General features: G+C 47.2%; 2 protein-coding genes across 3 annotated transcripts; both read right to left on the bottom strand.

Annotated features, from left to right (window-relative positions):
* Window positions 1-1289: 1289 nt before the first annotated feature.
* On the bottom strand, window positions 1290-12825 carry RAD51AP1 (RAD51 associated protein 1). Its single transcript, XM_069763428.1, has 9 exons — window positions 12649-12825; window positions 10920-10969; window positions 10072-10201; window positions 8925-9034; window positions 8455-8544; window positions 8212-8367; window positions 6113-6256; window positions 4281-4403; window positions 1290-3404 (listed from the first exon to the last, which is right to left on the bottom strand). Exons 1-9 carry the CDS (start codon window positions 12663-12665, stop codon window positions 3277-3279), a joined length of 948 nt encoding a protein of 315 aa, XP_069619529.1. The 5' UTR covers window positions 12666-12825; the 3' UTR covers window positions 1290-3276.
* A 2348-nt stretch (window positions 12826-15173) lies between these two features.
* RMND1 (required for meiotic nuclear division 1 homolog) lies at window positions 15174-27112 on the bottom strand. 2 transcript variants are annotated; one of them, XM_069763426.1, is made up of 12 exons: window positions 27039-27112; window positions 25723-26147; window positions 22559-22667; window positions 22111-22186; window positions 21278-21317; window positions 20963-21063; window positions 20785-20891; window positions 20414-20478; window positions 20251-20327; window positions 19063-19183; window positions 18173-18289; window positions 15174-17579 (listed from the first exon to the last, which is right to left on the bottom strand). In XM_069763426.1, the coding sequence occupies exons 2-12, from the start codon at window positions 26131-26133 to the stop codon at window positions 17547-17549; spliced, it is 1257 nt and encodes a 418-aa protein (XP_069619527.1). In that variant the 5' UTR covers window positions 26134-26147; window positions 27039-27112; the 3' UTR covers window positions 15174-17546. The 2 variants fall into 2 exon arrangements, with proteins under 2 accessions (XP_069619527.1, XP_069619528.1); XM_069763427.1 differs by lacking the exon at window positions 27039-27112 and adding an exon at window positions 26821-26951.
* Between the last annotated feature and the right edge of the window lie 117 nt (window positions 27113-27229).

Here is a 27229-nt window from a genome sequence, read left to right as displayed (position 1 = left end):
AACAAGGTCGGTGGACTGGAAGGCATCAGCAGCAGATCAGCTCGACACCGCCATCTAGTGTTCACATCAGATATTACAGGCAGCGATTTTGGAACCAGAGCTGAATTTCAGGCAGCAACGGTTTTTTTTTTTTTTTTTTTATAAATCATGTGACAATTATTTCTTAAATATATTAAAAAAATCTAAGTGGGGTCTTATTTTTAATATAAAGGGCAAACATGACACCTTCGCTGTATTTAACCCAATGATTTAACCACTTCAACCCCAGGCGATTTTCCCATTTTCGTTTTTTGCTCCCGTTCTTCCCAGAGCCATAACTTTTTTTTATTTTTCCGTCATTATTGGCCGTGTGAGGGCTTGATTTTTGTGCCCCGAGCTGACGTTTTTATCAATACTATTTTTGGATAGACACAATGTTTTGATCGCCTCTTCTTGGCTTTTATTGCAGTTTATGGCGACCAAAAAAAACGTAATTCTTGCAGTTGAATTTTTTTTCCCGTTTACTGATCGGATTATTTTACTTTATATTTTGATAGATCAGACATTTCTAAATGCGGTGATACCAAATATGTGTATTTTTATTTTTTTTAATGGGGCAAAAAGGGGGTGATTTTCACTTTTGTGTTCTTTTTTTAAAACTTTTTTTTTAACAAGTTTTTACTTTTTTTAATAATCCCCTTGGATGATGGCAGCTTCGAGTCTCTTATCGCCTGTGCTATTCATAGAGTAGCCACCAAGTGCAGGGACTCGGCTGATGACTTACATGTACGTCATTGGTCGCAAAGGGGTAAATATAAAGTGGCGGAATGACGCACTGACACAAGGTCACTGATGGAGGTGGGGGGGGCACGGGAAATGAATCCATGGAATCCAGTGAAGAACATCCGTGCCCATTGTACCGTGATATATGGGGCACCTGGATGCCATGTGGTGGTAATTATTCCCCCCTACATGACCTAAGCTGGGATTTACTGCCTTACCAGCAGGGGGCGTACTGGTGATTCTTAACCCACTGCTTAGATGGCGCAAACATAGTCTGCAGCGTTGCACTTTAATAAAAAGGCAAACACTAAAATCTTTACTTTTATTTCTTTATGGCCAGATTATATTACGATGTGATTCTCCTTCCCGGTTGCAGAGATCTGGGCCAAAAACAGACATTTATAGACAAATAAAATAAAGAGGGCGACAAGCAGAGAAAACGGGGAACAGGAGGAGACAACACTGTGGCTTCAAAGCCGGTTTTATACATGAGGATATAACGGTCCGGACCGGCCGGGGGTCTCATAAACTTACCAGCCGATGAGGGTGCAGAGTTCAGGTGAGGAGGCCCACGGCGTGCGAGTAGCCCTGCAGTCAGTGAGTAGCCCCGTGGCCAGGGACATTCCCCCTGAGCCTGCATCCAGGGAGAATCTCTTGCGGCCAGTGAGGAGCCCCACGGCTTGGGAGAATCCCTCGCGACCAGTGAGGAGCCCCACGGCTTGGGAGAATCTCTCGCGGCCAGTGAGGAGCCCCACGGCTTGGGAGAATCCCTCGCGGCCAGTGAGGAGCCCCACGGCTTGGGAGAATCTCTCGTGGCCAGTGAGGAGCCCCACGGCTTGGGAGAATCCCTCGCAACCAGTGAGGAGCCCCACGGTTTGGGAGAATCTCTCGCAGCCAGTGGGGAGCCTCACGGCTTGGGAGAATCCCTTGCGGCCAGTGAGGAGCCCCACGGCTTGGGAGAATCCCTTGCGGCCAGTGAGCCCCACGGCTTGGGAGAATCCCTCGCAACCAGTGAGGAGCCCCACGGCTTGGGAGAATCCCTCGCGGCCAGTGAGGAGCCCCACGGCTTGGGAGAATCCCTCGCAACCAGTGAGGAGCCCCACGGCTTGGGAGAATCCCTCGCGGCCAGTGAGGAGCCCCACGGCTTGGGAGAATCCCTCGCGGCCAGTGAGGAGCCCCACGGCTTGGGAGAATCCCTCGCGGCCAGTGAGGAGCCCCACGGCTTGGGAGAATCCCTCGCAACCAGTGAGGAGCCCCACGGCTTGGGAGAATCCCTCGCGGCCAGTGAGGAGCCCCACGGCTTGGGAGAATCCCTCGCGGCCAGTGAGGAGCCCCACGGCTTGGGAGAATCTCTTGCGGCCAGTGAGGAGCCCCACAGCTTGGGAGAATCCCTCGTGGCCAGTGAGGAGCCCCACGGCGTGTGAGAATCCCCTGCGGCCAGTGAGGAGCCCCACGGCTTGGGAGAATCCCTCGCGGCCAGTGAGGAGCCCCACAACCTGTGAAAATCCCCGGCAGCCAGTGAGGAGCCCCACGGCGTGTGAGATTCCCCTGCGGCCAGTGAGGAGTCCCACAACCTGTAACATAGTAACATACATACAACCTGTGAGAATCCCCCGCGGCCAGTGAGAATCTTCCGCGGCCAATGAGGAGCCCCACGACTTGTGAGAATCCCCCGCGGCCAGTGAGGAGCCCCACGGCTTGGGAGAATGCCCTGCGGCCAGTGAGGAGCCCCATGGCTTGGGAGCATCCCTCTCGGCCAGTGAGGAGCCCCACGACCTGTGAGAAACCCCCGCGGCCTGTGAGAATCCCCCGCGGCCAGTGAGGAGCCCCGCAACCAGTCCAAACATTGCAGCCCAGATTTGTAAAGTCTGATGAGCTAAGAACTTCTCATCGTGCAGCCTCCCACATCATCTAAGGGCGAGGCCCTATGGGGCGGCGGATAAACGCTGCTGAAATGCTGGAGGAGTTTTCTGGCCGCCCTTTGGGGCTAAATCAGGTGACTACAGCTTGGCGTCCTTCCATGACCTGAACCGGCCGCATCTTGGGCTTATAAGACTCTGTACATTTATTGGAGCACTCTCCTTCCAGGGCGTAAATTAATGTATTCTGGGCTAAAAAAGTAAATTTTTGCAATTGGGTTTCGTTAACCTTGAAATGGCTGCTAAAACGTGACCACGTAGGGTGGTCTGGGTCCCCCCTCATACCTCTGATGTGTAACATGAGAGGGGCGATGGGTCTGAATATCCCCCGGGTCCAGGATTTGGTTCCTAAAATATCGTCTCCCTATATATATATAGCAAGAAATGGCCGACTTTTATAGCCCGATGTTCCTAAAGTCCCGATATGACATGAAACCTGCCCTGAATATTGGGGTAACGGTCAGCGGGAGGATTGTTCCTATAGTAAAGGAGTCCGGCAGTCAGAGGCGGTCAGAGACGTACGAGTCCTCGCCCTGTGCACCGGTCCACGCTGTGTGACGGCACCGCCGCTCAGTCTATACATCAGCTCCCGCGGTCAGCGCAGGACGGTCGCTGGATGTAATGGCTTCACCCTCGCCAGTCTTGACAGGCCGAGACGCAGACCCTGATTAGGAGACTTCACGGTTACCCCCGCCAGAGGACTCCGCACTGCTCCAGAGGAACCTGCGGAGAAAAACAAATTTAAAGGATATTCACTTTTTTTTTACATAAGTAAAAGTATTTGTTGCTAAAAATCATTTTTGCAATTGGGTTTCATTAAAAATGTTGCACCATTTGCCTTTTATAGTCCCTGTGTTGCTGGCTACAGAATGAGCTAACTGAGGATCCAGCAGTGAGCTCATTCTTACTCTGTGACTAGAGGCTGTAACTCTCTCATGTTTTTTCTCTGCCGATTTATGACCACAGATCCCATCAAAGTTGAATGTAAAAGTCGAAGGGTGAGACATTTTTAATTAAACCCAATTGAAAAAATGATTTTTAGCCCCAAATACATCCAATTAAGGGAGGAAAATTGGTCGCAGAGAACAGATAAAATCCACAAACCTTTGCTTCCCTTCAGAAAATCCAGTTTATAAAGTGGGTTATAAAAGAGGCAATCAAAACATTGTGTCTACCCCAAAATGGAATAAAAACGTCAGCTCAGAAAATAGAAGAAATAAGCAAGAAAATAAGTCCTCACCCGGCCCCAGATCCCGAAAAAAGGAGACGCTACAGGTCTCGGAAAATGGCGACATAAGCAAAAGCTTATTTTTCACCACTTAAATACAAAAAGAACCTGGACATGTTTGGTGTCTGCGAACTCGTAATGACCTGGAGAATCATAACGGCAGCTCAGTTTTAGGATTTATTGAACATGGAAAATAAAAAACCCAAAAATTAATTGTGGAATTGCACTTTTCTTGCAATTTCACGGCACTTGGAATTTTCTTTCCTTGTTTTCCGGTACAATATATGGTAAAACCAATGATGTCGTTCAAAAGTACAACGTGTTCCGTAAAAACAAGCCCTCACATGGCCATAGTGACTGTCGGAGCTCACCTGGAGGCGTCCATGCCGGTCTCTTCACACCCACCGGAGGACTACAGTGTAACGCCGCCTTAGAAGCAGCAGGAGAACTGGCGGCGGGATTCTGTGCTGCCAGCGGCTTTATGTTAACAGTCACTGAGGAATAAAAGGTAAAATAAGTTACAGGAAAAACAGAATATAGGAGCCACATTGTACAGGAGGAGGAGGTGAGCTGTGACATCACCTATTGTGAATGGTGGATCCTGTGTTATCTACTGTATATAGAGGTGTTATCAGTCATTGTACAGGAGGAGGAGGTGAGCTGTGACATCACCTATTGTGAATGGTGGATCCTATGTTATCTACTGTATATAGAGGTGTTATCAGTCATTGTACAGGAGGAGGAGGTGAGCTGTGACATCACCTATTGTGAATGGTGGAACCTGTGTTATCTACTGTATATAGAGGTGTTATCAGTCATTGTACAGGAGGAGGAGGTGAGCTGTGATATCACCTATTGTGAATGGTGGATCCTGTGTTATCTACTGTATATAGAGGTGTTGTCAGTCATTGTACAGGAGGAGGAGGTGAGCTGTGACATCACCTATTGTGAATGGTGGAACCTGTGTTATCTACTGTATATAGAGGTGTTATCAGTCATTGTACAGGAGGAGGAGGAGGTGAGCTGTGACATCACCTATTGTGAATGGTGGATCCTGTGTTATCTACTGTATATAGAGGTGTTGTCAGTCATTGTACAGGAGGAGGAGGTGAGCTGTGACATCACCTATTGTGAATGGTGGAACCTGTGTTATCTACTGTATATAGAGGTGTTATCAGTCATTGTACAGGAGGAGGAGGAGGTGAGCTGTGACATCACCTATTGTGAATGATGGATCCTGTGTTATCTACTGTATATAGAGGCGTTATCAGTCATTGTACAGGAGGAGGAGGTGAGCTGTGATATCACCTATTGTGAATGGTGGATCCTGTGTTACCTACTGTATATAGAGGCGTTATCAGTCATTGTACAGGAGGAGGTGAGCTGTGACATCACCTATTGTGAATGGTGGATCCTGTGTTATCTACTGTATATAGAGGTGTTATCAGTTATTGTACAGGAGGAGGAGGTGAGCTGTGATATCACCTATTGTGAATGGTGGATCCTGTGTTATCTACTGTATATAGAGGTGTTATCAGTTATTGTACAGGAGGAGGAGGTGAGCTGTGACATCACCTATTGTGAATGGTGGATCCTGTGTTATCTACTGTATATAGAGGTGTTATCAGTTATTGTACAGGAGGAGGAGGTGAGCTGTGATATCACCTATTGTGAATGGTGGATCCTGTGTTATCTACTGTATATAGAGGTGTTATCACTCATTGTACAGGAGGAGGTGAGCTGTGATATCACCTATTGTGAATCCTGTGTTATCTATTCTATATAGAGGTGTTATAATCCTGTATGTGGTGACAATTAGACTACATACTAGAACACACACACACATATACTGTGACTACCTCAGAATCGGATAAGGACCAGTGTGTGAACCACTGAGGAGAGAAACCTTGTCAGTTTCTCTCAGCAAACTGGAGGCTCAGAGCGACAGACACAAGGCTCTTCCTATTAGGTCTTTCCATAATGTCCTTTTCAGTTGGATATGCAGCCCACCCCGCCGGACCCTTAGACTCTTCCTACACTGATATATATGTAGATGTACAGCTATATTGTTGGGGTACATCATAGAATTTGTCAACATAATGAGAAAACCTCCAGCATTATCCTACAATATGTGACAGTGATGGCAGGAGACATCCAACAATCTGACGGCTCCAATGACGCAGACCCCGTCTCCGCTCCTCACCCGCTTTTGGTGTCACACTCTTCTCCTTTTTTCCGCCGTTTGCCTTTTGTTTAGTATCTTTCTTGGTTGACGCTTTCTTAGATTTTTTAACTTCAAATTCTTCATCTTCGTCGCTAAAACTCCCGTCGCTCTCAGAGTCCCCGACTGCAAAAACAGAAGGCAGGCGGACGGGTTTTGCTTAATTGGATGTAGGGGTTTCTTTTAGGGGGGCTGAAAAGCATTTTTTGTAATAGCGTGTCATTAAAAACAGCGAGTCGTTTGGCTTCTACATCCTCTATGTTTCACAGTACTCAGCGGATGGCAGAGTTATCAGTGAATCAGTCAGTGAGCTCGATCCCACCGCAGGGTCTGTAAAGCCGAAAATTATGGATTCATCAAAGATCAACTTTTATCAGGTTAGAAGATAATAGTCGCAGCTTTCGGACGGATCACCTGCACCTCATTCTGCTATGTACTGTGACACATACAAGATGTAGAAGCTATACGGCTAAAAATTAAGGAATCCCTATTGGCAAAAATACAAGAAATCAAGGTAGAAAAGAATGTGAGTGTTTGATATTGGTTACCTGAGCCGTGGATGGGTCATCGGTATCAGATCGGTTCAACACCTCAAAAATCATCTGTTACCAGATCCCACACCCCAAGGATCATGTTACCAGATCCCACACCCCAAGGATCATCTGTTACCAGATCCCACACCCCAAGGATCAGCTTGTTACCAGGTCCCACACACCAAGGATCATCTGTTACCAGGTCCCACACCCCAAGGATCATCTGTTACCATGTTCCACACCCCAAGGATCAGCTGTTACCAGGTCCCACACCCCAAGGATCAGCTGTTACCAGATCCCACACCCCAAGCATCAGCTGCTACCAGGTCCCACACCCCTAGGATCAGCTGTTACCAGATCCCACACCCCAAGGATCAGCTGTTATCAGATCCCACACCCCAAGCATCAGCTGCTACCAGGTCCCACACCCCAAGGATCTGCTGCTACCAGGTCCCACACCCCAAGGATCAGCTGCTACCAGGTCCCACACCCCAAGGATCAGCTGCTACCAGGTCCCACACCCCAAGGATCAGCTGCTACCAGGTCCCACACCCCAAGGATCAGCTGTTACCAGGTCCCACACCCCAAGGATCAGCTGTTACCAGGTCCCACACCCCAAGGATCAGCTGTTACCAGGTCCCACACCCCAAGGATCAGCTGTTACCAGGTCCCACACCCCAAGGATCAGCTTTTACCAGGTCCCACACCCCAAGGATCAGCTGCTACCAGGTCCCACACCCCAAGGATCAGCTGTTACCAGGTCCCACACCCCAAGGATCAGCTGTTATCAGGTCCCACACCCCAAGGATCAGCTGTTACCAGGTCCCACACCCCAAGGATCAGCAGTTACCAGGTCACACACCCCAAGGATCATCTGTTACCAGGTCCCACACCCCAAGGATCAGCTGCTACCAGGTCCCACACCCCAAGGATCAGCAGTTACCAGGTCCCACACCCCAAGGATCAGCTGTTACCAGGTCCCACACCCCAAGGATCAGCTGTTATCAGGTCCCACACCCCAAGGATCAGCTGCTACCAGGTCCCACACCCCAAGGATCAGCAGTTACCAGGTCCCACACCCCAAGGATCAGCTGTTACCAGGTCCCACACCCCAAGGATCAGCTGTTATCAGGTCCCACACCCCAAGGATCAGCTGTTACCAGGTCCCACACTCCAATTAAGCAGAGCTGCAGTAGCGGAGAACTGCCACGACGTAGCATATGCAGCTTTGTTGTACCGGCACAGTACATCCCGTAGCAGCTGATCGGTGGCGGTGCCAGATGTCAGACCTTCACCAATCTCATCCTGATGACCTATCCCAGGAATAGACCACCAATATAAACAACCCCTTTAAGTCAGCTGATGGGTGGGGAGGGCAGGAGTCAGATTGGTATATAATAATGATGCCTGTACTCCCAGACTATACAAGTAGCAGTCATCTCTGTACCCTGTGCAGCCGCGCATTCTATAGTCCTGCCATCTGCAGGTGTAAACATGTACATGTCAGGACATAGGATGATTTCCCTACTACTCATACTGTGTACATACCCGCCATTGTATCTGGATTAAACTCATCGGCATCCTCTTCATCCCCGCTTTCTTCCGTCAGGAGTTTCCTCTGCTCGGTGATGGCTTTAGAAGCAGCTTGCCGGTGGTCTCTACCTCTACCGGGGTCTTCATTATCGTCTGTGATCTCGTCCAGACCTGTGGAGGAGGAAAGCAGAAAGCAAAGCTCCATCATCACACTAGTAGGATTCCATATTTAAAGCCCTTCCAAAAAACAACACTTACCAAGCGTGCTGCTGTCAACGCTGCAATTTGAGAAGGACGCTTCGGACACGTCGGGATCTTTAATAAACCGATAGGGGTCTTCTGGAGCTTCTGGATAAGACATCACACAAATTTGGGGGGGGGTTAACGGTCCAGGTTGAGGCTGTGATTACTCCCATCATCCTGCCGGCGATTGTATGGGCGCAGTAGTAGTGGCAGCATGATCCCCTTGACAGCCGTGAGTCACAGTGGGCTCACTATACTATCAATTATCAACAGTATAGGTGATCACTTGCTGACCGGCGGGGGTCCGACCGAGGCTGCCAGAAAAACATGGGCTCCATCACAGATGTATAAAAGTACCCCCCCATAATAGATCCCAGCGGTCGGACCTCCACAGATCATTTTAACCCCTTTAATGAGCAGTTTTCTTCAATACTTTCTTGCAGGCCCCGAACATGAATCGATAAATAATAAATAAATATATATACCATTCCTGGGAATATTCTCATCATTCTCTATAATGGCGGACGTCTCCTTCGCCGACAGCGCCAAAGCCACTTCTAAATCTCGCTGATACAGCTTGTCTTCTAGAGGCAGCCTGGGCGAAAGGCAAAAAAAAAACACCGATCAAAGTGGAAACCTGACTATACCTGAAATGTGACAAATCGTAGTAATCCGCACAATGCTAAACTCATTCTACCACCTTAAAGGGGAGGCCTGAAACCAAAAGGTGAATTTCAGACTAAATGTCTTTTTATTTAATTCAATAATGTAACCACTTCTCCAATCTACTTCAATTAAAAATTCCTCACTGTTCCTTCTATTGTAACATCAAATGACTTTAGAATCCCTAGTGCATGCTGGGATACCAAACAGGACCTGATTAGGGGACCGTGGCTTCGATCACTGCCTCAGCTCCTTTCCCCACCCTGAAATGGAGTATTATCAGTCACATCTATTTAGGGGGATGGTCTCTGTTCTCCCTGATTGCGGTATTCTTTCCTTTACAATTTGCACTGACAGTGCGCTCTCTCACTGGATCGTCACTTCACTTTAGAGCCGACGAGGGAGCGCACTGTCACTATGGAATCAAGGGAACATACTGAGCATGCGTTGGAATTGACAGTCAGCACATGCTCAGTTAAGCAGTCGTCACTGATGACGCCGCTTTGTTTCAGAGAAGGCATAGCACCTGCAGCAGTGATCGAAGCCCTGGTCCCCTGATGACGTCCTGTTCGAGTATACCAGCATGCACTGGGGATTCTCAAATGAAACGTTATGGGAAGTATAAAAGAGTAAAGAGGGAACATTTAATAAAAGTATATTAGAAAAGTGGTTGTCAGACTACATGGACATTTAGCATGAAATACCTTTAAAGGGGCAGTCCAGCAATATTCTTCTTCCCATGGTGAGACGCTAGTGCACGCCCGGTGATACAGCTGTCCAGACAATAATCTGCCGCCCAGCAAGTTGCAGTCACTTCCGTATTTGTTCTCCCCCACGTGCACTAGCGTCACTCCAAGCCCCCCCCCCAGTCATTGTGCTGTGGCCACAATACACGACAGGGGTCCGATCCTTGGGGGGTCTGCTCAGGGGACACAATATCCCATTCTGTGACATGCGCACCTCACTCACCTCTTTTTCTGGGAATTTGTCGTTATGGTCTCTTCTTTGTGATTTTTCTTTATTGGTTTTTCCTTTCTCTCTTTCTTCGTCTCCACTCGCGCTTTCTTACTTACAGGCGCCGATGAAGCAAAATCCTCATCTACAGGAAGGAAAAAAAAAGTGTTTGGAAAATATATTAAAAAAACCCAACAAACTAACTATAATTATATATATATATATATATATCCGTGCAACAAAATGTTGCGTAATTCATTAGTAGTAAAGGCAAATAGGAGAAACTTTGTAATACATCTGATCAGACAAATCGGCTTCTTTCTACTTAAGGAGATAAAAAGAGAATCCGTCTTGCTCACAGAAAGACTGAGGGATCAGATTACAGCTGCTTCTCAAGTCTATAGAGGAAAGATAGACACTAAGGGCTGCTGCTTTCCAGTAAGTGTTTATATAATCCCAGAGCTGGATTTACATCTACACTGCTCAGTACAGCTGTATAATGTCCTTCATTCTGCTGTTGATGCTGAACATGTGCGACAGAGACAGGAGAGCAAGAATCACTCATATCTGTGTGTGCTGTGTATGGGAGAGATCATAGCAGCTGGTCTCACCCCACCAGCTCAGAGACAATATGAAAATTATGAGATAGAGCCTGCAGAGCGGAAAATCGGAGAAAAATGCAGGATTTGAGTCTGTAATGGCCAGAAACATCATCTTCATGCACAGGTAGGAACGCGTTTAACTGAAACTACAGGTGCGCTTTAATAACAGATTATCTCAGAAGGCAACTACAAGTGAGTTGACCCGTGTGGACGAACCCCAAGATGGCAGATCACAAACATTACGGTATATTTGTCACTTACCGTCATCTTCCAGGTCCAAAAACTGGGAATAATCCACTGATTTTTTATTCCTGAAAAATATCATTTAGACTCCGAGTTAATTACATGATGGAGTAAGAGCAGAGCGAAGCGGTGACTTTAAGGAGAACCCAATCACTGACCGCAGTGTGTACGTGGCTGCCAATCGCTGACCGCAGTGTGCACGTGGCTGCCAATCGCTGACCGCAGTGTGCACGTGGCTGCCAATCGCTGACCGCAGTGTGCACGTGGCTGCCAATCGCTGACCGCAGTGTGCACGTGGCTGCCAATCGCTGACCGCAGTGTGCACGTGGCTGCCAATCGCTGACCGCAGTGTGCACGTGGCTGCCAATCGCTGACCGCAGTGTGCACGTGGCTGCCAATCGCTGACCGCAGTGTGCACGTGGCTGCCAATCGCTGGCCGCAGTGTGCACGTGGCTGCCAATCGCTGACCGCAGTGTGTACGAGGCTGCCAATCGCTAACCGCAGTGTGTACGTGGCTGCCCTGACCGCAGTGTGTACGTGGCTGCCAATCACTGACCGCAGTGTGTACGAGGCTGCCAATCACTGACCGCAGTGTGTACGAGGCTGCCAATCACTGACCGCAGTGTGTACGAGGCTGCCAATCACTGACCGCAGTGTGTACGAGGCTGCCAATCACTGACCGCAGTGTGTACGAGGCTGCCAATCGCTAACCGCAGTGTGTACGTGGCTGCCCTGACCGCAGTGTGTACGTGGCTGCCAATCGCTGACCGCAGTGTGTACGAGGCTGCCAATCACTGACCGCAGTGTGTACGAGGCTGCCAATCACTGCCCGCAGTGTGTACGTGGCTGCCAATCACTGCCCGCAGTGTGTACGAGGCTGCCAATCACTGCCCGCAGTGTGTACGAGGCTGCCAATCACTGCCCGCAGTGTGTACATGGCTGCCAATCACTGCCCGCAGTGTGTACGTGGCTGCCAATCACTGACCGCAGTGTGTACGTGGCTGCCAATCACTAACCGCAGTGTGTACGTGGCTGCCAATCACTGCCCGCAGTGTATACGAGGCTGCCAATCACTGACCGCAGTGTGCACGTGGCTGCCAATCACTGCCCGCAGTGTGTACGTGGCTGCCAATCACTGACCGCAGTGTGCACGTGGCTGCCAATCACTGCCCGCAGTGTGTACGTGGCTGCCAATCACTGACCGCAGTGTGCACGTGGCTGCCAATCACTGCCCGCAGTGTGTACGAGGCTGCCAATCACTGACCGCAGTGTGCACGTGGCTGCCAATCACTGCCCGCAGTGTGTACGTGGCTGCCAATCACTGACCGCAGTGTGTACGTGGCTGCCAATCACTGACCGCAGTGTGCACGTGGCTGCCAATCACTGACCGCAGTGTGTACGTGGCTGCCAATCACTGACCGCAGTGTGTACGTGGCTGCCAATCACTGACCGCAGTGTGTACGTGGCTGCCAATCACCGCCCGCAGTGTGTACGTGGCTGCCAATCACTGACCGCAGTGTGTACGTGGCTGCCAATCACTGACCGCAGTGTGCACGTGGCTGCCAATCACTGACCGCAGTGTGCACGTGGCTGCCAATCACTGACCGCAGTGTGCACGTGGCTGCCAATCACTGCCCGCAGTGTGCACGTGGCTGCCAATCACCGCCCGCAGTGTGTACGTGGCTGGCAATCACTGCCCGCAGAAAAAGTAAAAAAAAAAAGCTACATGGAGGGGTGAATCGCTCACCTGGCCGGCCTGTCCATAGTGCGGAGACTGAGAGCAGACACTTTCCTTCTTAGCAGCCCCCTCTATGAGCGCTCACCCCCGGCTCTGGCCGCCCCCGGTGCCCCGCAGACGCAGACCCGCTCTCTGTACGTCCCAGCCGCCACTGACTGAGCTGCTCAAACATCCCGCGCAAATGTCGCTTCTGACCATTCTCGCTCGCACATTCGCCACAAAATGCTATTACAAAAAAATACTCTCCTCTCATTTAAGTTTTACAAGCACACTTTAGAGCCCGATAATTACGTCACGATAAGTAAACAAGGCGAATATTAATTTAATCACTGACCTATCCGCGAACGGAGTAAATGACGAATCTTCTCAGAATCGATTTACACAGCGTGATCACGTGATAGAGGTGGTTATAGTTTTTCCGCTTATTCTCGTATCCTTGGTAACCGAAGGAGCTGATCACATGACCTTACCATAGACTCTCACCTGTCTAGAGAGGTCTAGCATTTTGTGTGCTGATACCGCCAAAGCTTGTAACAAGGAGTGAGACACCTACCGGCTACCAGAAGAATTTCAGCAAAGTAATGCCCATGGCCTGAATGTCATGAGCCCCCCAAATCCTCTGTCTAAAAGGGGTGGTCCACATTAAAGGATTATTTACCTAAATGCATGTAATTGGAGCTAAAACTAATTATTTAATCAACTTTAATGTGATCTGTGGTGATAACTCAGAAAAAGACAGAGAAGAGAGTCCTCATAAACTCTCCTGTCAGACCATCATTAGGAGCTCACTGACGGATCCTCAGTTAACTCATTCTACAGCCAGCAATAGATATTTAGAGATACCAGTATATCTAGTATGTGTTTAATTCGCCTCGTACATGATACCCACAGTGCGGACCCCCAGATTCCAGGCGGAGACCCTAATAAACACTGTTCTTTTCACATTGATGGGCATGACGTGTATAAATTCTGCACAACCAACATTTTTACACATACGGAACTATGCCCCCCCCAAAAAAAAAATAATAAAAAATTGGGGTGTGTGACGCCATTTTCTGAGATCAGAATCTTTTAGATTTCGGCGTATGTACAATATTTTATTGCATTTGTTTTGGGGGGGAGGGGACGCGCGATGCTCCAAAAAATGTAAAATTTGGATTTTTTTTTTCCCTCCATTATGGTATTTACTACAATTCTACCCTTTTTTTTTGATCCCGGTAGGAAAATCGTAGTATCATATCATATGTACCGTAAGGAGTACAGTGGAGTTTTTTTTTGTTTTAGTCGTTGGCAGCGGGTCCTATTCATTTCTATTGTAAAAAAAAAAAAAAAACACTTTCTGTTGGAAAATGCTCCAAATTAGGCAATGTCCCCCGGCGGCTGAGCCCTTGAAAAAGCGATGGCGAAACCACCAGCAAAGTCGCTTCATGAAAAACACAACTGGATTTTTCCTGAAGTGGCGTCACCTATATAAAACGTTGTCGGGTGCGCTGGCGTCTTAAAGGCCATACCCCCAAAAAAATCAAAACTGCCTCAGGAAACCCCAAACTCCTCCTAAAACTATCCAAAACAAGAGGTCTCCATTAGAAAACCTTTGTTTTTTGACCACCTAAAACAAAATTCCGTGTGTGTTATTTTTATATTTTCATTTTACTGACATCACGATACTAAAATGGTTTTTTTTTTTTTTTTTTTAGTACTTTTAGGACTTGTTTTATCGGTTATATTGTGGTATATAGGGGTCCAGGCTTCACAGAAGGGCCAAGATGGTGGAGGTGGGGGCCTTTAGTAGGCCTCTGGCTGCTATGGCAACCCAATATTTCCATAGCAGGGGAAAAGCGATGGGCACCTCACCCGAATTGACGAACATGTCAGGAAGAGGTTAAAGACTCGCTATAGTTGGGGGGCCATTTTGGATATTTGGAATTAGGACCCTTGAATTTAAAGTTATGTCATTGGCTGTACTCGGTGTGTAAGAGCCGTCATGGCTGATCTGGGACAGGCCTATAGCAACCAATCACACAACCGCTTTCATTTTGCCTGAGCAGTGGAAGAAATGAAAGCTGCGCTCTGATTGGTTGTCTATTCTCCACTTCTTTGAGAAATCGAGATTAGGAAATATTTCCCAAATTGCCAATTTCCGTAAGGTTTCACCAGGTTTCGGGAGATGAGCCGACTCTTCTATCAGACTGAGAGGACAACCATCCAAAATAATCCAGAGAAGAATCGAATCGCCATAATAAAGACTGTTCTTTATTCGGTCGCTGATCCAGGACGCATTATTGGAACAATTTGCACAAAATTCAAGCGTCGATCACTTCTGATAATAAATTAGAACACGATTATAGGCGTTCTGTACAGAAAACAGGCGCGCGCTATCATCTCACATGTTATACCATAGATAGATAGATAATTAGAAGAAATTTCCAATTTTACATAAAATATCCTAACTCCTCCTTGTCTTCATGATGCATGCTTGCGGTCAGTGAATGGAAAAATTGTTGCGGTCAGTGAATGGAACGTTAAAGAGTAACCATCATTTTAATTTTTATTTCATAAATCAATAGTACACGTGAAATTGACCAACTTTGCAATATATCTTATCAGAAAAATCTGCTTATTTCTCCTCCTGGACTGAACTTTCATTTTCAAAATTCGGAATTCCGGTGTAAAATCTGTATCGAGTGAGCACAGACTATTATATTACAGAGATAGGAGAAGGCAGTTGGTGCTGATAAAATTCTATGTAGACAGGAGGGGAAAGAGTTCAGCCTTTAGATCCTCCCCATGGAGACAGGAGGGGAAAGAGTTCAGCCTTTAGCTCCTCCCCCTGTAGACAGGAGGGGAAAGAGTTCAGCCTTTAGCTCCTCCCCCTGTAGACAGGAGGGGAAAGAGTTCAGCCTTTAGCTCCTCCCCCTGTAGACAGGAGGGGAAAGAGTTCAGCCTTTAGCTCCTCCCAATGTAGACAGGAGGGGAAAGAGTTTAGCCTTTAGCTCCTCCCCCTGTAGACAGGAGGGGAAAGAGTTCAGCCTTTAGCTCCTCCCAATGTAGACAGGAGGGGAAAGAGTTCAGCCTTTAGCTCCTCCCCCTGTAGACAGGAGAGGAAAGAGTTCAGCTTTAGCTCCTCCCCATGTAGACAGGAGGGAAATGAGTTCAGCTTTAGCTCCTCCCCATGTAGACAGGAGGGAAATGAGTTCAGCTTTAGCTCCTCCCCATGTAGACAGGAGGGAAATGAGTTCAGCTTTAGCTCCTCCCCATGTAGACAGGAGGGGAAAGAGTTCAGCCTTTAGCTCCTCCCCATGTAGACAGGAGGGAAAAGAGTTCAGTCTTTAGCTCCTCCCCATGTAGACAGGGGGGGAAAGAGTTCAGCTTTAGCTCCTCCCCATGTAGACAGGAAGGAAATGAGTTCAGCCTTTAGCTCCTCCCGATGTAGACAGGAGGGGAAAGAGTTCAGCTTTAGCTCCTCCCTATGTAGACAGGAGGGGAAAGAGTTCAGCCTTTAGCTCCTCCCCATGGAGACAGGAGAGGAAAGAGTTCAGCCTTTAGCTCCTCCCCATGGAGACAGGAGGGAAATGAGTTCAGCCTTTAGCTTCTCCCCATGTAGACAGGAGGGAAATGAGTTCAGCTTTAGCTCCTCCCCATGTAGACAGGAGGGGAAAGAGTTCAGCTTTAGCTCCTCCCCATGGAGACAGGAGGGAAATGAGTTCAGCCTTTAGCTCCTCCCCATGTAGACAGGAGGGAAATGAGTTCAGCTTTAGCTCCTCCCCATGGAGACAGGAGGGAAATGAGTTCAGCCTTTAGCTCCTCCCCATGTAGACAGGAGGGAAATGAGTTCAGCTTTAGCTCCTCCCCATGTAGACAGGAGGGGAAAGAGTTCAGCCTTTAGCTCCTCCCCATGTAGACAGGAGGGGAAAGAGTTCAGCCTTTAGCTCCTCCCCATGTAGACAGGAGGGGAAAGAGTTCAGCCTTTAGCTCCTCCCCCTGTAGACAGGAGGGGAAAGAGTTCAGCCTTTAGCTCCTCCCCATGGAGACAGGAGGGAAATAAGTTCAGCCTTTAGCTCCTCCCCATGTAGACAGGAGGGAAATGAGTTCAGCTTTAGCTCCTCCCCATGTAGACAGGAGGGGAAAGAGTTCAGCCTTTAGCTCCTCCCCATGTAGACAGGAGGGGAAAGAGTTCAGCCTTTAGCTCCTCCCCATGTAGACAGGAGGGGAAAGAGTTCAGCCTTTAGCTCCTCCCCATGTAGACAGGAGGGGAAAGAGTTCAGCTTTAGCTCCTCCCCATGGAGACAGGAGGGGAAAGAGTTCGGCCTTTAGCCCCTCCCCATGTAGAGGGGAGGGGGAAAGAGTTCATCCTGTAGCTCCTCCCCTCTACATAGAATCTTATCAGCACCAACTGTCAGTAATGTAACAATGTGTCTTCACCGAATACAGATTTTACCTGTAAATTGAGAATTTTGAAAATGAAAGCTCAGTCCTGGCGGATAAAGATGAGATATATCACAAAGTTACTTATTTTCACGTGTACTATCGATATATGAAATAAATACACCGGCCAGACTTTAAATCCATATGCTTTAACTTGGAGCGTATAAGCCGAACCACATCGCTATTAATCACTTTTTTTCCATCCTGGGAAATCCGATAATCTGCATATTACAGTAAGCAGCTTTATGTGAGGTAGTTTATGGTCCCAATGTAAAATATGGGCTGATAACAGGGAACAATAGATTTAATTTGACTGCTGGACAACATGATTTCTTTCAGTCAGTAGTCAGATATTCTGTCGCTGTCACGGCGCTCTTAAAGGGGCAGCAGCGCCTGTATAATGCCATATGGGGGGGGCAACTCTCCCCGACATAACGTGAATCACATGGTCGCCCTTTGATTTCATTGTCACAGTTTGTTGGTCAGAATATGACCCTTCCGAGCTCGAACAGCACCTGAAAAAAACAAAAAAAAAACAAAAAGGAGAATATAAAACTACATATGCTTAAAGAGTCGTTCAGGATTATAATTGTGATTACCTTTTTTTTTTTTTGGATAGGTCATTATCAATATCAGATCGGTGGGGGTCCAAGAGGTGGCAGCCCCCCTCCAATCAGCTCTTAGCAGGTCCTGGAAACCATAGCTCCATACACCAACTAGTGGCCGTTCTCAGGTACTGCAACTTATATCACTTCAATGGGAGCAGCCCCTGAGCATGACTGACCGAAAATTTGCGATTTGCATACATGCAGTCACATGCCAACTAGACGTGCCCGGCCTTGCTCGATACAAGTCTAGTTGGAATGTGGCCAGAAGTATGCAAATCTCATACTACTGGTCACATGACTGCTGGCGCCAGAGAATCCTGACAGTGCACAGTGCGCGCACTGTGAGTATTCACATGTCTGCAGTCACCTGCCCCGTGTGTATGGAAGGAGTCCGGAGCGATGGTGGTGGTCAGAAATGTATGGACCACCACTAGGACAATATTGTGGTGGGGGCTTAGTTTGGTTGGATATTCCATGTAATGGCCGCTTCGGACCCCTACCTCGATGGTGATCAGTATGACGATCATCCACTCCAGTCGCAGGCCGTGCTTCTCACTTAAATGGTTCCGCATCAGATCTGTCAGTTCTGTACAGTGCTGCAGCTTTTCGTTAATCACCTAAAAAATATATATAATAAATAAAATCATTTTTTATAAATCCCCTCGCGGAGGAGGCCTTTGGAGAGACCATCGCCAAACCATTACCATGTGCCCTATAATTACAAATGGAGGGAAATAGAGGGGGAGCCCACCCTATATCACTGAGAAAGGAGAGACGCTTATCAGCACGGCCCTTTTCTTAAATTTAACAGTATACCCCAAGGGGGCGACATTTCTTAGGGGTTTGCCTGTGATCGGATGATCCTTTTAACTGATAAAATTTGCACCACTAGGGGGAGCTCTGCAGCCCAGTGAAGACAGATTTATCATGGAGTTCAATGGGAGCTGTAGAAATCCTTACTGAAGTGTATCTTGTATAGCAGAAGCTGGATGCACGCTCCCCGTATCTGCCGCTGCTAGAGAACTCTTATTTTCTAAGAGAACAAGGATCGGGCAGTTTAAATCCAACGTGCCCAATATTTCCTTTACGCAGACATCTGTCATCAAGGAGAGTAAGGCGGCCTCCATACACATTAAATTGATGCCAGTCCTGCCCAAACTAGCAAACATTAATATAACATGTATGGCTGGCTTATGTCTGGTAATGTAGGATATACTCTATAAAGTGCAGTACAGGAGAATGACCACAACACTGTGATGGCGCTGTGGGGTCCTGGACCGTGTTTACTTCCGGACGCGACGTGAGCTGCAAACAGGAGCGTCGGGTGTTGGACCTTCACCCATCTGACACTATCTATGTTCTTAAAATATAGGATTAAATAAAACTGCACCTTGACTCTGCGGTTAATGCTGAGGAATTGACAAGTTTTATCGTAGAGGTGCTCGAGATTTTCTCTATCCCAGTAGAAATCAGGAGTCATGAGGAGGTCCGAGCTTAGGTTTATTCGATGTCTGAAAAATAAGATTACAACTATAATATTAATGCCGTCATATGCAAGATGCATGTTCCTGTAAAAGAAGTAGCAATGTATATGGAGCACACAAGCACATACAGCTGGATCTACCCACATACACGGTAGCGGCACAGTCAGCGACCTCATTGTACAGTGCATAAATAATGCTACCATACAGTACACATAAATAACGCTGCACTACTGTGCACAAAACAAAAAGCACCATTTAATACATATAAATAACGCTGCAATACTGTGCACAAAACGGAAAGCACCATATAATACACATAAATAACACTACAATACTGTGCACAAAACTGAAAGCATCATATAATACACATAAATAACACTACAATACTGTGCACAAAACTGAAAGCATCATATAATACACATAAATAACACTACAATACTGTGCACAAAACTGAAAGCATCATATAATACACATAAATAACACAATACTGTGCACAAAACTGAAAGCACCATATAATACACATAAATAACACTGCAACACACAAACCTGAAGGCACCATTAAAGAGACATACATGAAATCATACTGTGCACAAATCTAAAAGCACCATACAATACACAAATTATACTGCCATACTGCGCACCACAGTGTAAGGAGCTATTATATTATGCCACCATAAAGAACACATAAATAATACTATCATACTGTGTACAAAACTAAAAGCATCATATAATACACCTAAATGTCACTGCCAAACTGTACACAAAACAAAAAGAACCATACAGTAGACAAATTATATTACCATACTGTGCGCAAAACGAAAAGCACCATAAAGTACACATAAATAACACCGCAATACTGTACCCAAAACTGAAAGCACCATATAATACACATAAATAAACCTACAATACCTACAGTCTATACATAGGTAAATGCACCATATAATATGCATAAATGACACTGCCAAACTGTATACAAAACAAAAAGCACCATAAGGTGCACAAAACATATTGCCATACTGCGCACAAAACTAAAAGCACCATACAGTACACATAAATGTCACTGCCATACTGTAAATTAATTTGCCTACATTTACCTTAGAGCAAAGAGCTCCCCGATTTTCTGCATGACGTCGCCGTGAGACAGTTTTAGTTTTTTTCTGGCTTTTAGCATCTGAAAAAAAGAAATGAATGATAATATGATATGGAGATCCGAGGCATGCGTTGGTGGGTAGGAGGGTGGGCGCATGAACGGCTGACCTCTGGGATAGATTGGATGGACTCCACAAAAGTGTCCAGCGTGGACTCCCACATGGCCAGCTTCACTGCGGGACAACAAGAGACACCATGACCAAACCTCGCAGGTTCATCCTGACCGGATCCTAAGAGCTTATGCTCAGTGACCCCAGGACGACTGCACCTGCACATGTGAAGTGCGCCATCAAACACACACAGGCTCTGGTCCTCTCAGAAAGGGGAAAAAAAAAGATATAAATATTGTCCAAACTGAATTAAGGGGCACAGCTGTGTCCCTTTCACCATTTTCCCTTCAGAGCAGCGCTCTTGGCCTGCCTCTGGCAAGGGTTCTACAAAAACAAAAAAAAAATCCCTTTAAATAGGATGGAACGTACCGGACAGGCAAAGTGCATTGGAGAAGGCGAATTTCTGTAGAATGAGCTCATCCGCCTCCAGTTGGGGGTCCAGCACGATTTGTCCTTTCACCAGTCTTGTGTGACCCCTGAGAAAAGAATACACACAGTGACCCGATATGACCAGTACCGGCGCCGTCCAGCGGAGGACGCAACTCACTCTCCAAAATTATAGTTTATCTCCTCGTTCTCCCAGTGGACCAGCGCCACCTCGTACGGCTGAATTTCATGACCCTCCAAAATCCGCATCACGTGTTTCATCTGGAAGCCGAAAAGTCACAGGTTAGAAAAAATGAAGCTCCATCGTAAAAATACAAATATGGACGACCCCGCCGCTGGGACCCCCACCAGTCTCTAAAATGGGGTTTCCCGAGTCCCCCACTCCTCCTCATTGCAGCCGTATCAAGCAATTGTCATTTTGACCTATGCATGGACAACCCCTTTAAGAAAAAAAAACAAAAGCATGGTTACTTACAGTTCTTTCTTCTATGTTCCAAAAGACAACAGCCCCTTCCCTGTATAAAAAAAGGGTTGCAATGACCAAATCTCTTTAATACGGCATCTGACAATCCAAAATATTGACATAGACATACATATAAGATGGCGGAGCCTTGGTTTCTATGGTGAGGTTAAAGGAAACGTCCATCTTTGACACCATTTTTTTTTTATTCATTTTTTATGTCTTTCCATTCCTCCTATACAGACCTATGTGTCTCCATGGTAACAGACTACAAACAAGCGTTCTGTAGTCAGAGCTCACAATCTTATCCCTTGTAGGCCTCATTCACACACCATCTTTTTCCGGGGACAGGGCAACGGCATATTAGATGCCTGATTTTCTTAGGGGGGTCGTCTTCAGATTCATGTCCTATTCAGGTTCATTTTGGGTGTGGGGCGAACTCATCCTTTCTCGTGAACGAGTCATTGTAAAAAATGAAACAACAAATGGACGCCATGTGTGTGCTGTCTGTTTTTCACAGACCGGTGGCTATGGGAAATCTGATCCGTTTGTTTTTTTTGTGTACGAGAAGAAACGATGACAAAAAAAAAACCCATAAAAAGGACACCAATGTGTTAGAAAGGCCTAAATCTGCCTCATGGTTGTCACCATAGTAACAGACTACACTGGGTTTGGTTGTAGTCTGTTACCATGGAGACAGAGGCCTGCACAGGGGGAAAAGCACCGATAAGTCCTTCTAGATGTAAATCCTGCTGCCAGGTTCCCTTTAACCGTAAGAATTTTGTGAAATCTGACTACAACCCTTAGGGAAAAGTTAATATCAACCAGGGGAACTAATAAATAAATACCTGAAGAAAAATATCACTCCGGAGTCCTGCTCCTTACAGACATTCTCCACTCCGATCAGTAACACATTGGAGGCGTCTGTAAAAAGGTGAAAAGTAATGGAATTATTACAGTTCGGGGGGTTAATACGTTCAAGGATCTTTCAAAAACTGCTTGAAATGTGATATAATCAGCAAACAGTGAAGGAAATTCATTTAGGCAGCTGCAATACCAGACGCCACCATTTACAAGAGAGGCGCTGTCGCTGTGGGAGAAGTTTAAAAAAAAAAAAAAAAACAGCGCCGCACATGGTTACTGGTTGTGTCTGGTATTGCGGCTCAACCTGTTTTATTTCAATGAAGCTGAGCTGCAATACCATAGTTGACCTGCAGTCAGGTGCGGCGCTGTTTCCGCCAAGATTTTCAAGTCCAGTACAAGCATGAAATAGGGAAAAATAAAATGAAGGCTTACCCCTGGGTAAGCTCAGCAGCTCGTTGTACCCATGCGATGCCAGATCGTGGCACAGGGTGCCAAGGTGAAACTCATCGGCTGTTGCAAAGGCCACGCACTGCATCAGATCCTGCACGGTGGAAGCCGCGGAGGTAAAAAAAAAAAGAAGAAGTCAGGACTACAGGACTGAGGACAAAGAATAAAGTGTATGTTTCTGGGAAAGCTGGGGGGGCAACCAATATGGCTGCTGTGGCTAGTCACCCAAACACTGTAGACTCCGGCATAGCAAATCTGAGCAGAGATAGAAGATGACTAGTGATGAGCGAATATACTCGTTACTGGAGATTTCTCGAGCACGCTCGGGGGTCCTCCGAGTATTTTTTAGTGCTCGGAGTTTTAGTTTTTAGCGCCGCAGCTGAATGATTTCCATCTGTTAGCCAGCATAAGTACGTGTGGGGATTCCCTAGCAACCAGGCAACCCCCACATGTACTTATGCTGGCTAACAGATGTAAATCATTCAGCTGCGGCGCTAAAAACTAAAACTCCGAGCACTAAAAAATACTCGGAGCACCCCCGAGCGCGCTCGAGAAATCTCAAGTAACGAGTATATTCGCTCATCACTAAAGATGACACATTGGTTTGGCAAATTACTAAGTGACGCCCTGTGTGGTGCCCTCTGTCAGCGACCCCCGCAGACAGTGTCCTACCGTATTATCGGCATCATACAGGATGGCACCTAAATAGCATTACCACATGCCGGCCAAATAACAGTGCCTGCTATACAAAGCCACGGATGTACGAAGTCACGGATGTACAAAGCCACGGATGTACGAAACCACGACACAACTAAAGGACCGTACAGCACTCAGTATAGTGCCTTTGGCCACGTTCACACGTTCAGTATTTGGTCAGTATTTTACCTCAGTATCTGTAAGCCAAAACCAGAAGTGGTGACGTGTTTTTCTTATTCTTTTCCTCTGATTGTTCCGCTCCTGCTTTTGGCTTACAAATACGGAGGTAAAAAACTCACCAAATACTCAACATGTGCACGTGACTTTATAGAAACATGTCACCACTTCTGTGTTTTTCACCCACTCCTGGTTTCACTTACAAATACTGAGGTAAAATACTGACCGAATACGCAACGTGTGAATGAGCCATTACATGAGACCCAAACATGTATACAGACCACAGACTGGACCGGCTAAATAAAGATAAAGACCCCATACTAGATCTCTATATAGACCCCAGTCCAGAACACTGCTGTATACAGATACCAGACTAGACCCTTCTATTAGCAGACCCCACATCAGAACACTCTGTTTCCTGTCTCCAGAACACACTACTCTGTTTAGACCACACCATTCTATCTGCAGGCCCCAGACCAGCCCCCTCTGCTTACAGATCCCACATTAAACCACGTTTCATTACAGACCCCCAAACCTGACCCTTTCTGCTTATATATCCCACACTATACCACATTCAATTACAGACCCCAGACCAGACTCTCTATGTTTACAGATCCCACACTACACCACCTTTGATTGCAGACCCCAGACCAGACCCTCTCCTTCTGCTTACAGATCCCACACTAGACCACCTTTGACTACAGACTCCAGACCCTGTTTTGTTTACAGATCCCACACTTAACCAACTTTTTACAAATCTCATCTGTTCAGAGACTCCAAACCAGACCCCTTGTTTACAACCCCCAGAACATGCCCCTCTATTCACAGATCCTCAGACCATGAGACTCTACTTACAGACCCCACTTCCCTATGTTTACAGAGTCCACACTAACCTCCCTATTTACAAATCCCCTCTGTTCCTAAATTCTACACCAGACCCCTTGTTTGCAGTCCCCATCCAGCAGCCGACTGCCTAGGAATAAGTTTTGTCTTGGAGGCTCTCGTCTCTTTGGTTCTACTTTCTGCAGCTGGAGCCATGTGGAGCTGTGGAACATTTCTTGGGCAGTTCTGAAATTCTACCTTCCTCTGTGGCACAAGTGTAAGGTAATGATGGCCGCAGAACCAAGAGAGGGCACTTACATAGGGGTCAGCTACTCACCTTTCCTTGCTCTTGAGCTCCCCTGTGCTTCAGCTACTCGTCTTTCCTTGCTCCTGAGCTCCCCTCTGCTTCAGTTACTCGCCTTTCCTTGCTCCTGACTCTGAGCTCCCCTCTTCTTCAGCTTCTTGTCTTATCTTGCTCATGAGCTCCCCTCTTCTTCAGCTACTCACCTTTCCTTGCTGCTGAGCTCCCCTCTGCTTCAGCTACTGGCCTTTCCTCTCATGACTCTGAGCTCCCCTCTTCTTCAGCTACTAGCTTTCCTTGCTCCTGAGCTCTACTCTGATTTAGCTACTCGCCTTTTCTTGCTCCTGAGCTCCCCTATGCTTCAGCTACTCGTCTTTCCTTGCTCCCGAGCTCCCCTCAGCTTCAGTTACTCTCCTTTCCTTGCTCCTGACTCTGAGCTCCCCTCTTCTTCAGCTACTTGCCTTTTTTTGCTCATGAGTTCCCCTCTTCTTCAGCTACTCACCTTTACTTGCTGCTGAGCTCCCCTCTGCTTCAGCTACTGGCCTTTCTTCTCTCATGACTCTGAGCTCCCTTCTTCAGCTACTTGCTTTCCTTTCTCCTGAGCTCTACTCTGATTTAGCTACTCACCTTTTCTTGCTCCTGAGCTCCCCTCTGCTTCAGCTACTTGCCCTTTCCTTGCTCCTGAGCTCCCATCTTCTTCAGCTACTTGCCTTTCCTTGCTCCTGAGCTCCCCTCTTCTTCAGCTACTTGATTTTCCTTCATCCTGACTCTGAGCTCCCCTCTGCTTCAGCTACTCGCCTTTCCTTGCTCCTGACTCTGAGCTCCCCTCTGCTTCAGCTACTCGCCTTTCCTTGCTCCTGAGCTCTCCTCTGCTGCAGTTAATCACCTTTTCTTGCTCCTGACCTCTCCTCTGCTTCCTGACACTCCACCAGACAATATTCTGATCCTGTATTGGCACACTGTCTGTGGCGGTGCCCAGGAGCTGATGATGGAGCATACCGGTGCTGCAGAATGAAAGCTCTGCTCACCAGGGGTCACCTGTGGAGATCTACCAACTCTTCCGGTAGTCCACCATTTTTCCAAGACAATTGGCAAATATGAGTTAACCCCGTTCACAACGGTACAACTCAAAAAGTATAATGTGGCACCATACCTCAGTCGTCGACAGGAAAGGCAGGTTGGATCTGGACGGCTGCTTGGTTCGGGATGACTTCAGGGGTCTCTTGGAGACCACCGGTCCTGGTACGGTCTGTTGGGAGGCTGATGCCGAATATAATCTACTTGTGGATAATGTGACATGATGGCGGCTCCAGCATTTACTGCATGAGAAAGCCTTGGAAGAAGACGTCTGTGCAATGTCCCGGTGTCGGTGCATTATAGTGAGAGCAGAGGATGTGTGTACAGCCGGCGCATGTACAGTCGGCGCAGGTACAGCCGGCACACCGCTCGTCCTCTCACAGCTCATTCTGGTGAGGAGTCTGAAGTGGACATCCACGATCAGTGGTTTACCAGTCCGACACATCTGTGCTACAAGATTCGGCGTCTTTCTTAGTAGCCAACTCATGGTATGTCTCTGACCTGGAAAAAAAAAAAAGAGTAAAAAAAAAAGAGTAGGGCATAAAGCTGGACACCCATGAGCCTTGACGGCGCTGTCATTCCATGGAAGTCTATGGGAATTTCACCCCCAAAACTATTAATAAGCACATATAGCTCTTTCTGTTCCTCCGTTACTGAGAAATCCGTTTGAATTAATATGCAAATGAGGCTGAAGAGCTATGGTAGATCTGAAGCCTCTGTCACTCCAGCTCTATTCCCTACCCTGTGCCGCCTTCTCCTGCTTGACTGACAGCTTCATTGCCAAGCCAACATAGGGGCTGTCAATCAAGCTGCGGACTCTGTAGTCAATGGCATGTAGCATTAAATGACTTATCCATTATAGTCGATGGGGTCAGTCCGGAGACATTGGTGTCAGATCCGACAGTGCCGTCATTTTCTTTTTGCTCTCCCTTCTACGCCCCAGGTTCCAAAATGCTGCAGAATATTCCATTATACGATGGTTTTAGTGCTATTATAGATGTTATACAAGTCGATCTATGACAGGACCCCTTTCCGGGGGGGGATATGGCCATAATTGACTGGTTATGATGGTTTACGTGGCTTATTCTCAGTGTTTAGGGTTAATAGAGGACAGTAACTCATAGGTGGTCCCTAAAAAAAATTGCATGGAAGAAAAGAGCTTAAAAAAACCCACATTTTTAAGTCTTCAAGGGGGTGTCATCATGGTTGATGATTTCACTTTTAAAAGACCTTGTGCTCCTGTGGGCTCAAGACCAATGAGATTCCGCCATAAATTCATCATCTGCTTCGTTTGCAGGCTATAAGGGCAGAGGTAAAATATCCCGCTCCTAGCGCCGCACAGAGGGGAATCGAACCTGCGACCTTCACCGCCCGAGGAGACGCAGCACTTACCTGCACGAGGGAGACCCCGCCCACTGACTGACACAAAGCCCCGCCCTCCAGCGTTCACTCCTGTTGGCTTTGGCGCCTCCCTCTTGTTGCCGAGTCTTGCTATTGGCGGCGGCAGATTCGATGATTTCAGATACTTAGTACAACCTTCCCTTCAAATTTTAGAAAGAAAAGTAATTGAGTACATTTTTATT

This window comes from Ranitomeya imitator, chromosome 4 (assembly GCF_032444005.1).
Source record: "Ranitomeya imitator isolate aRanImi1 chromosome 4, aRanImi1.pri, whole genome shotgun sequence".
Classification (NCBI taxonomy): domain Eukaryota; kingdom Metazoa; phylum Chordata; class Amphibia; order Anura; family Dendrobatidae; genus Ranitomeya; species Ranitomeya imitator.
This window is presented reverse-complemented; position numbering and strand designations above follow the sequence as displayed.

Excerpts from the sequence above, each read along its gene's own strand:
- RAD51AP1 (XM_069763428.1), bottom strand. Across the intron at positions 10,202-10,919 it reads TTTGGACCTGGAAGATGACG|ATGAGGATTTTGCTTCATCG; the intron begins GTAAGTGACAAA and ends TCCTTCCTGTAG. Across the intron at positions 4,404-6,112 it reads GAGTGTGACACCAAAAGCGG|TGACTGTTAACATAAAGCCG; the intron begins GTGAGGAGCGGA and ends TTTATTCCTCAG.
- RMND1 (XM_069763426.1), bottom strand. The coding sequence starts at position 26,133 with ATGAGTTGGCTACTAAGAAAGACGCCGAATCTTGTAGCACAGATGTGT. Across the intron at positions 21,318-22,110 it reads GGAGTGATATTTTTCTTCAG|GGAAGGGGCTGTTGTCTTTT; the intron begins GTATTTATTTAT and ends TTTTTTATACAG. Across the intron at positions 20,479-20,784 it reads CAATGCACTTTGCCTGTCCG|TGAAGCTGGCCATGTGGGAG; the intron begins GTACGTTCCATC and ends GTTGTCCCGCAG.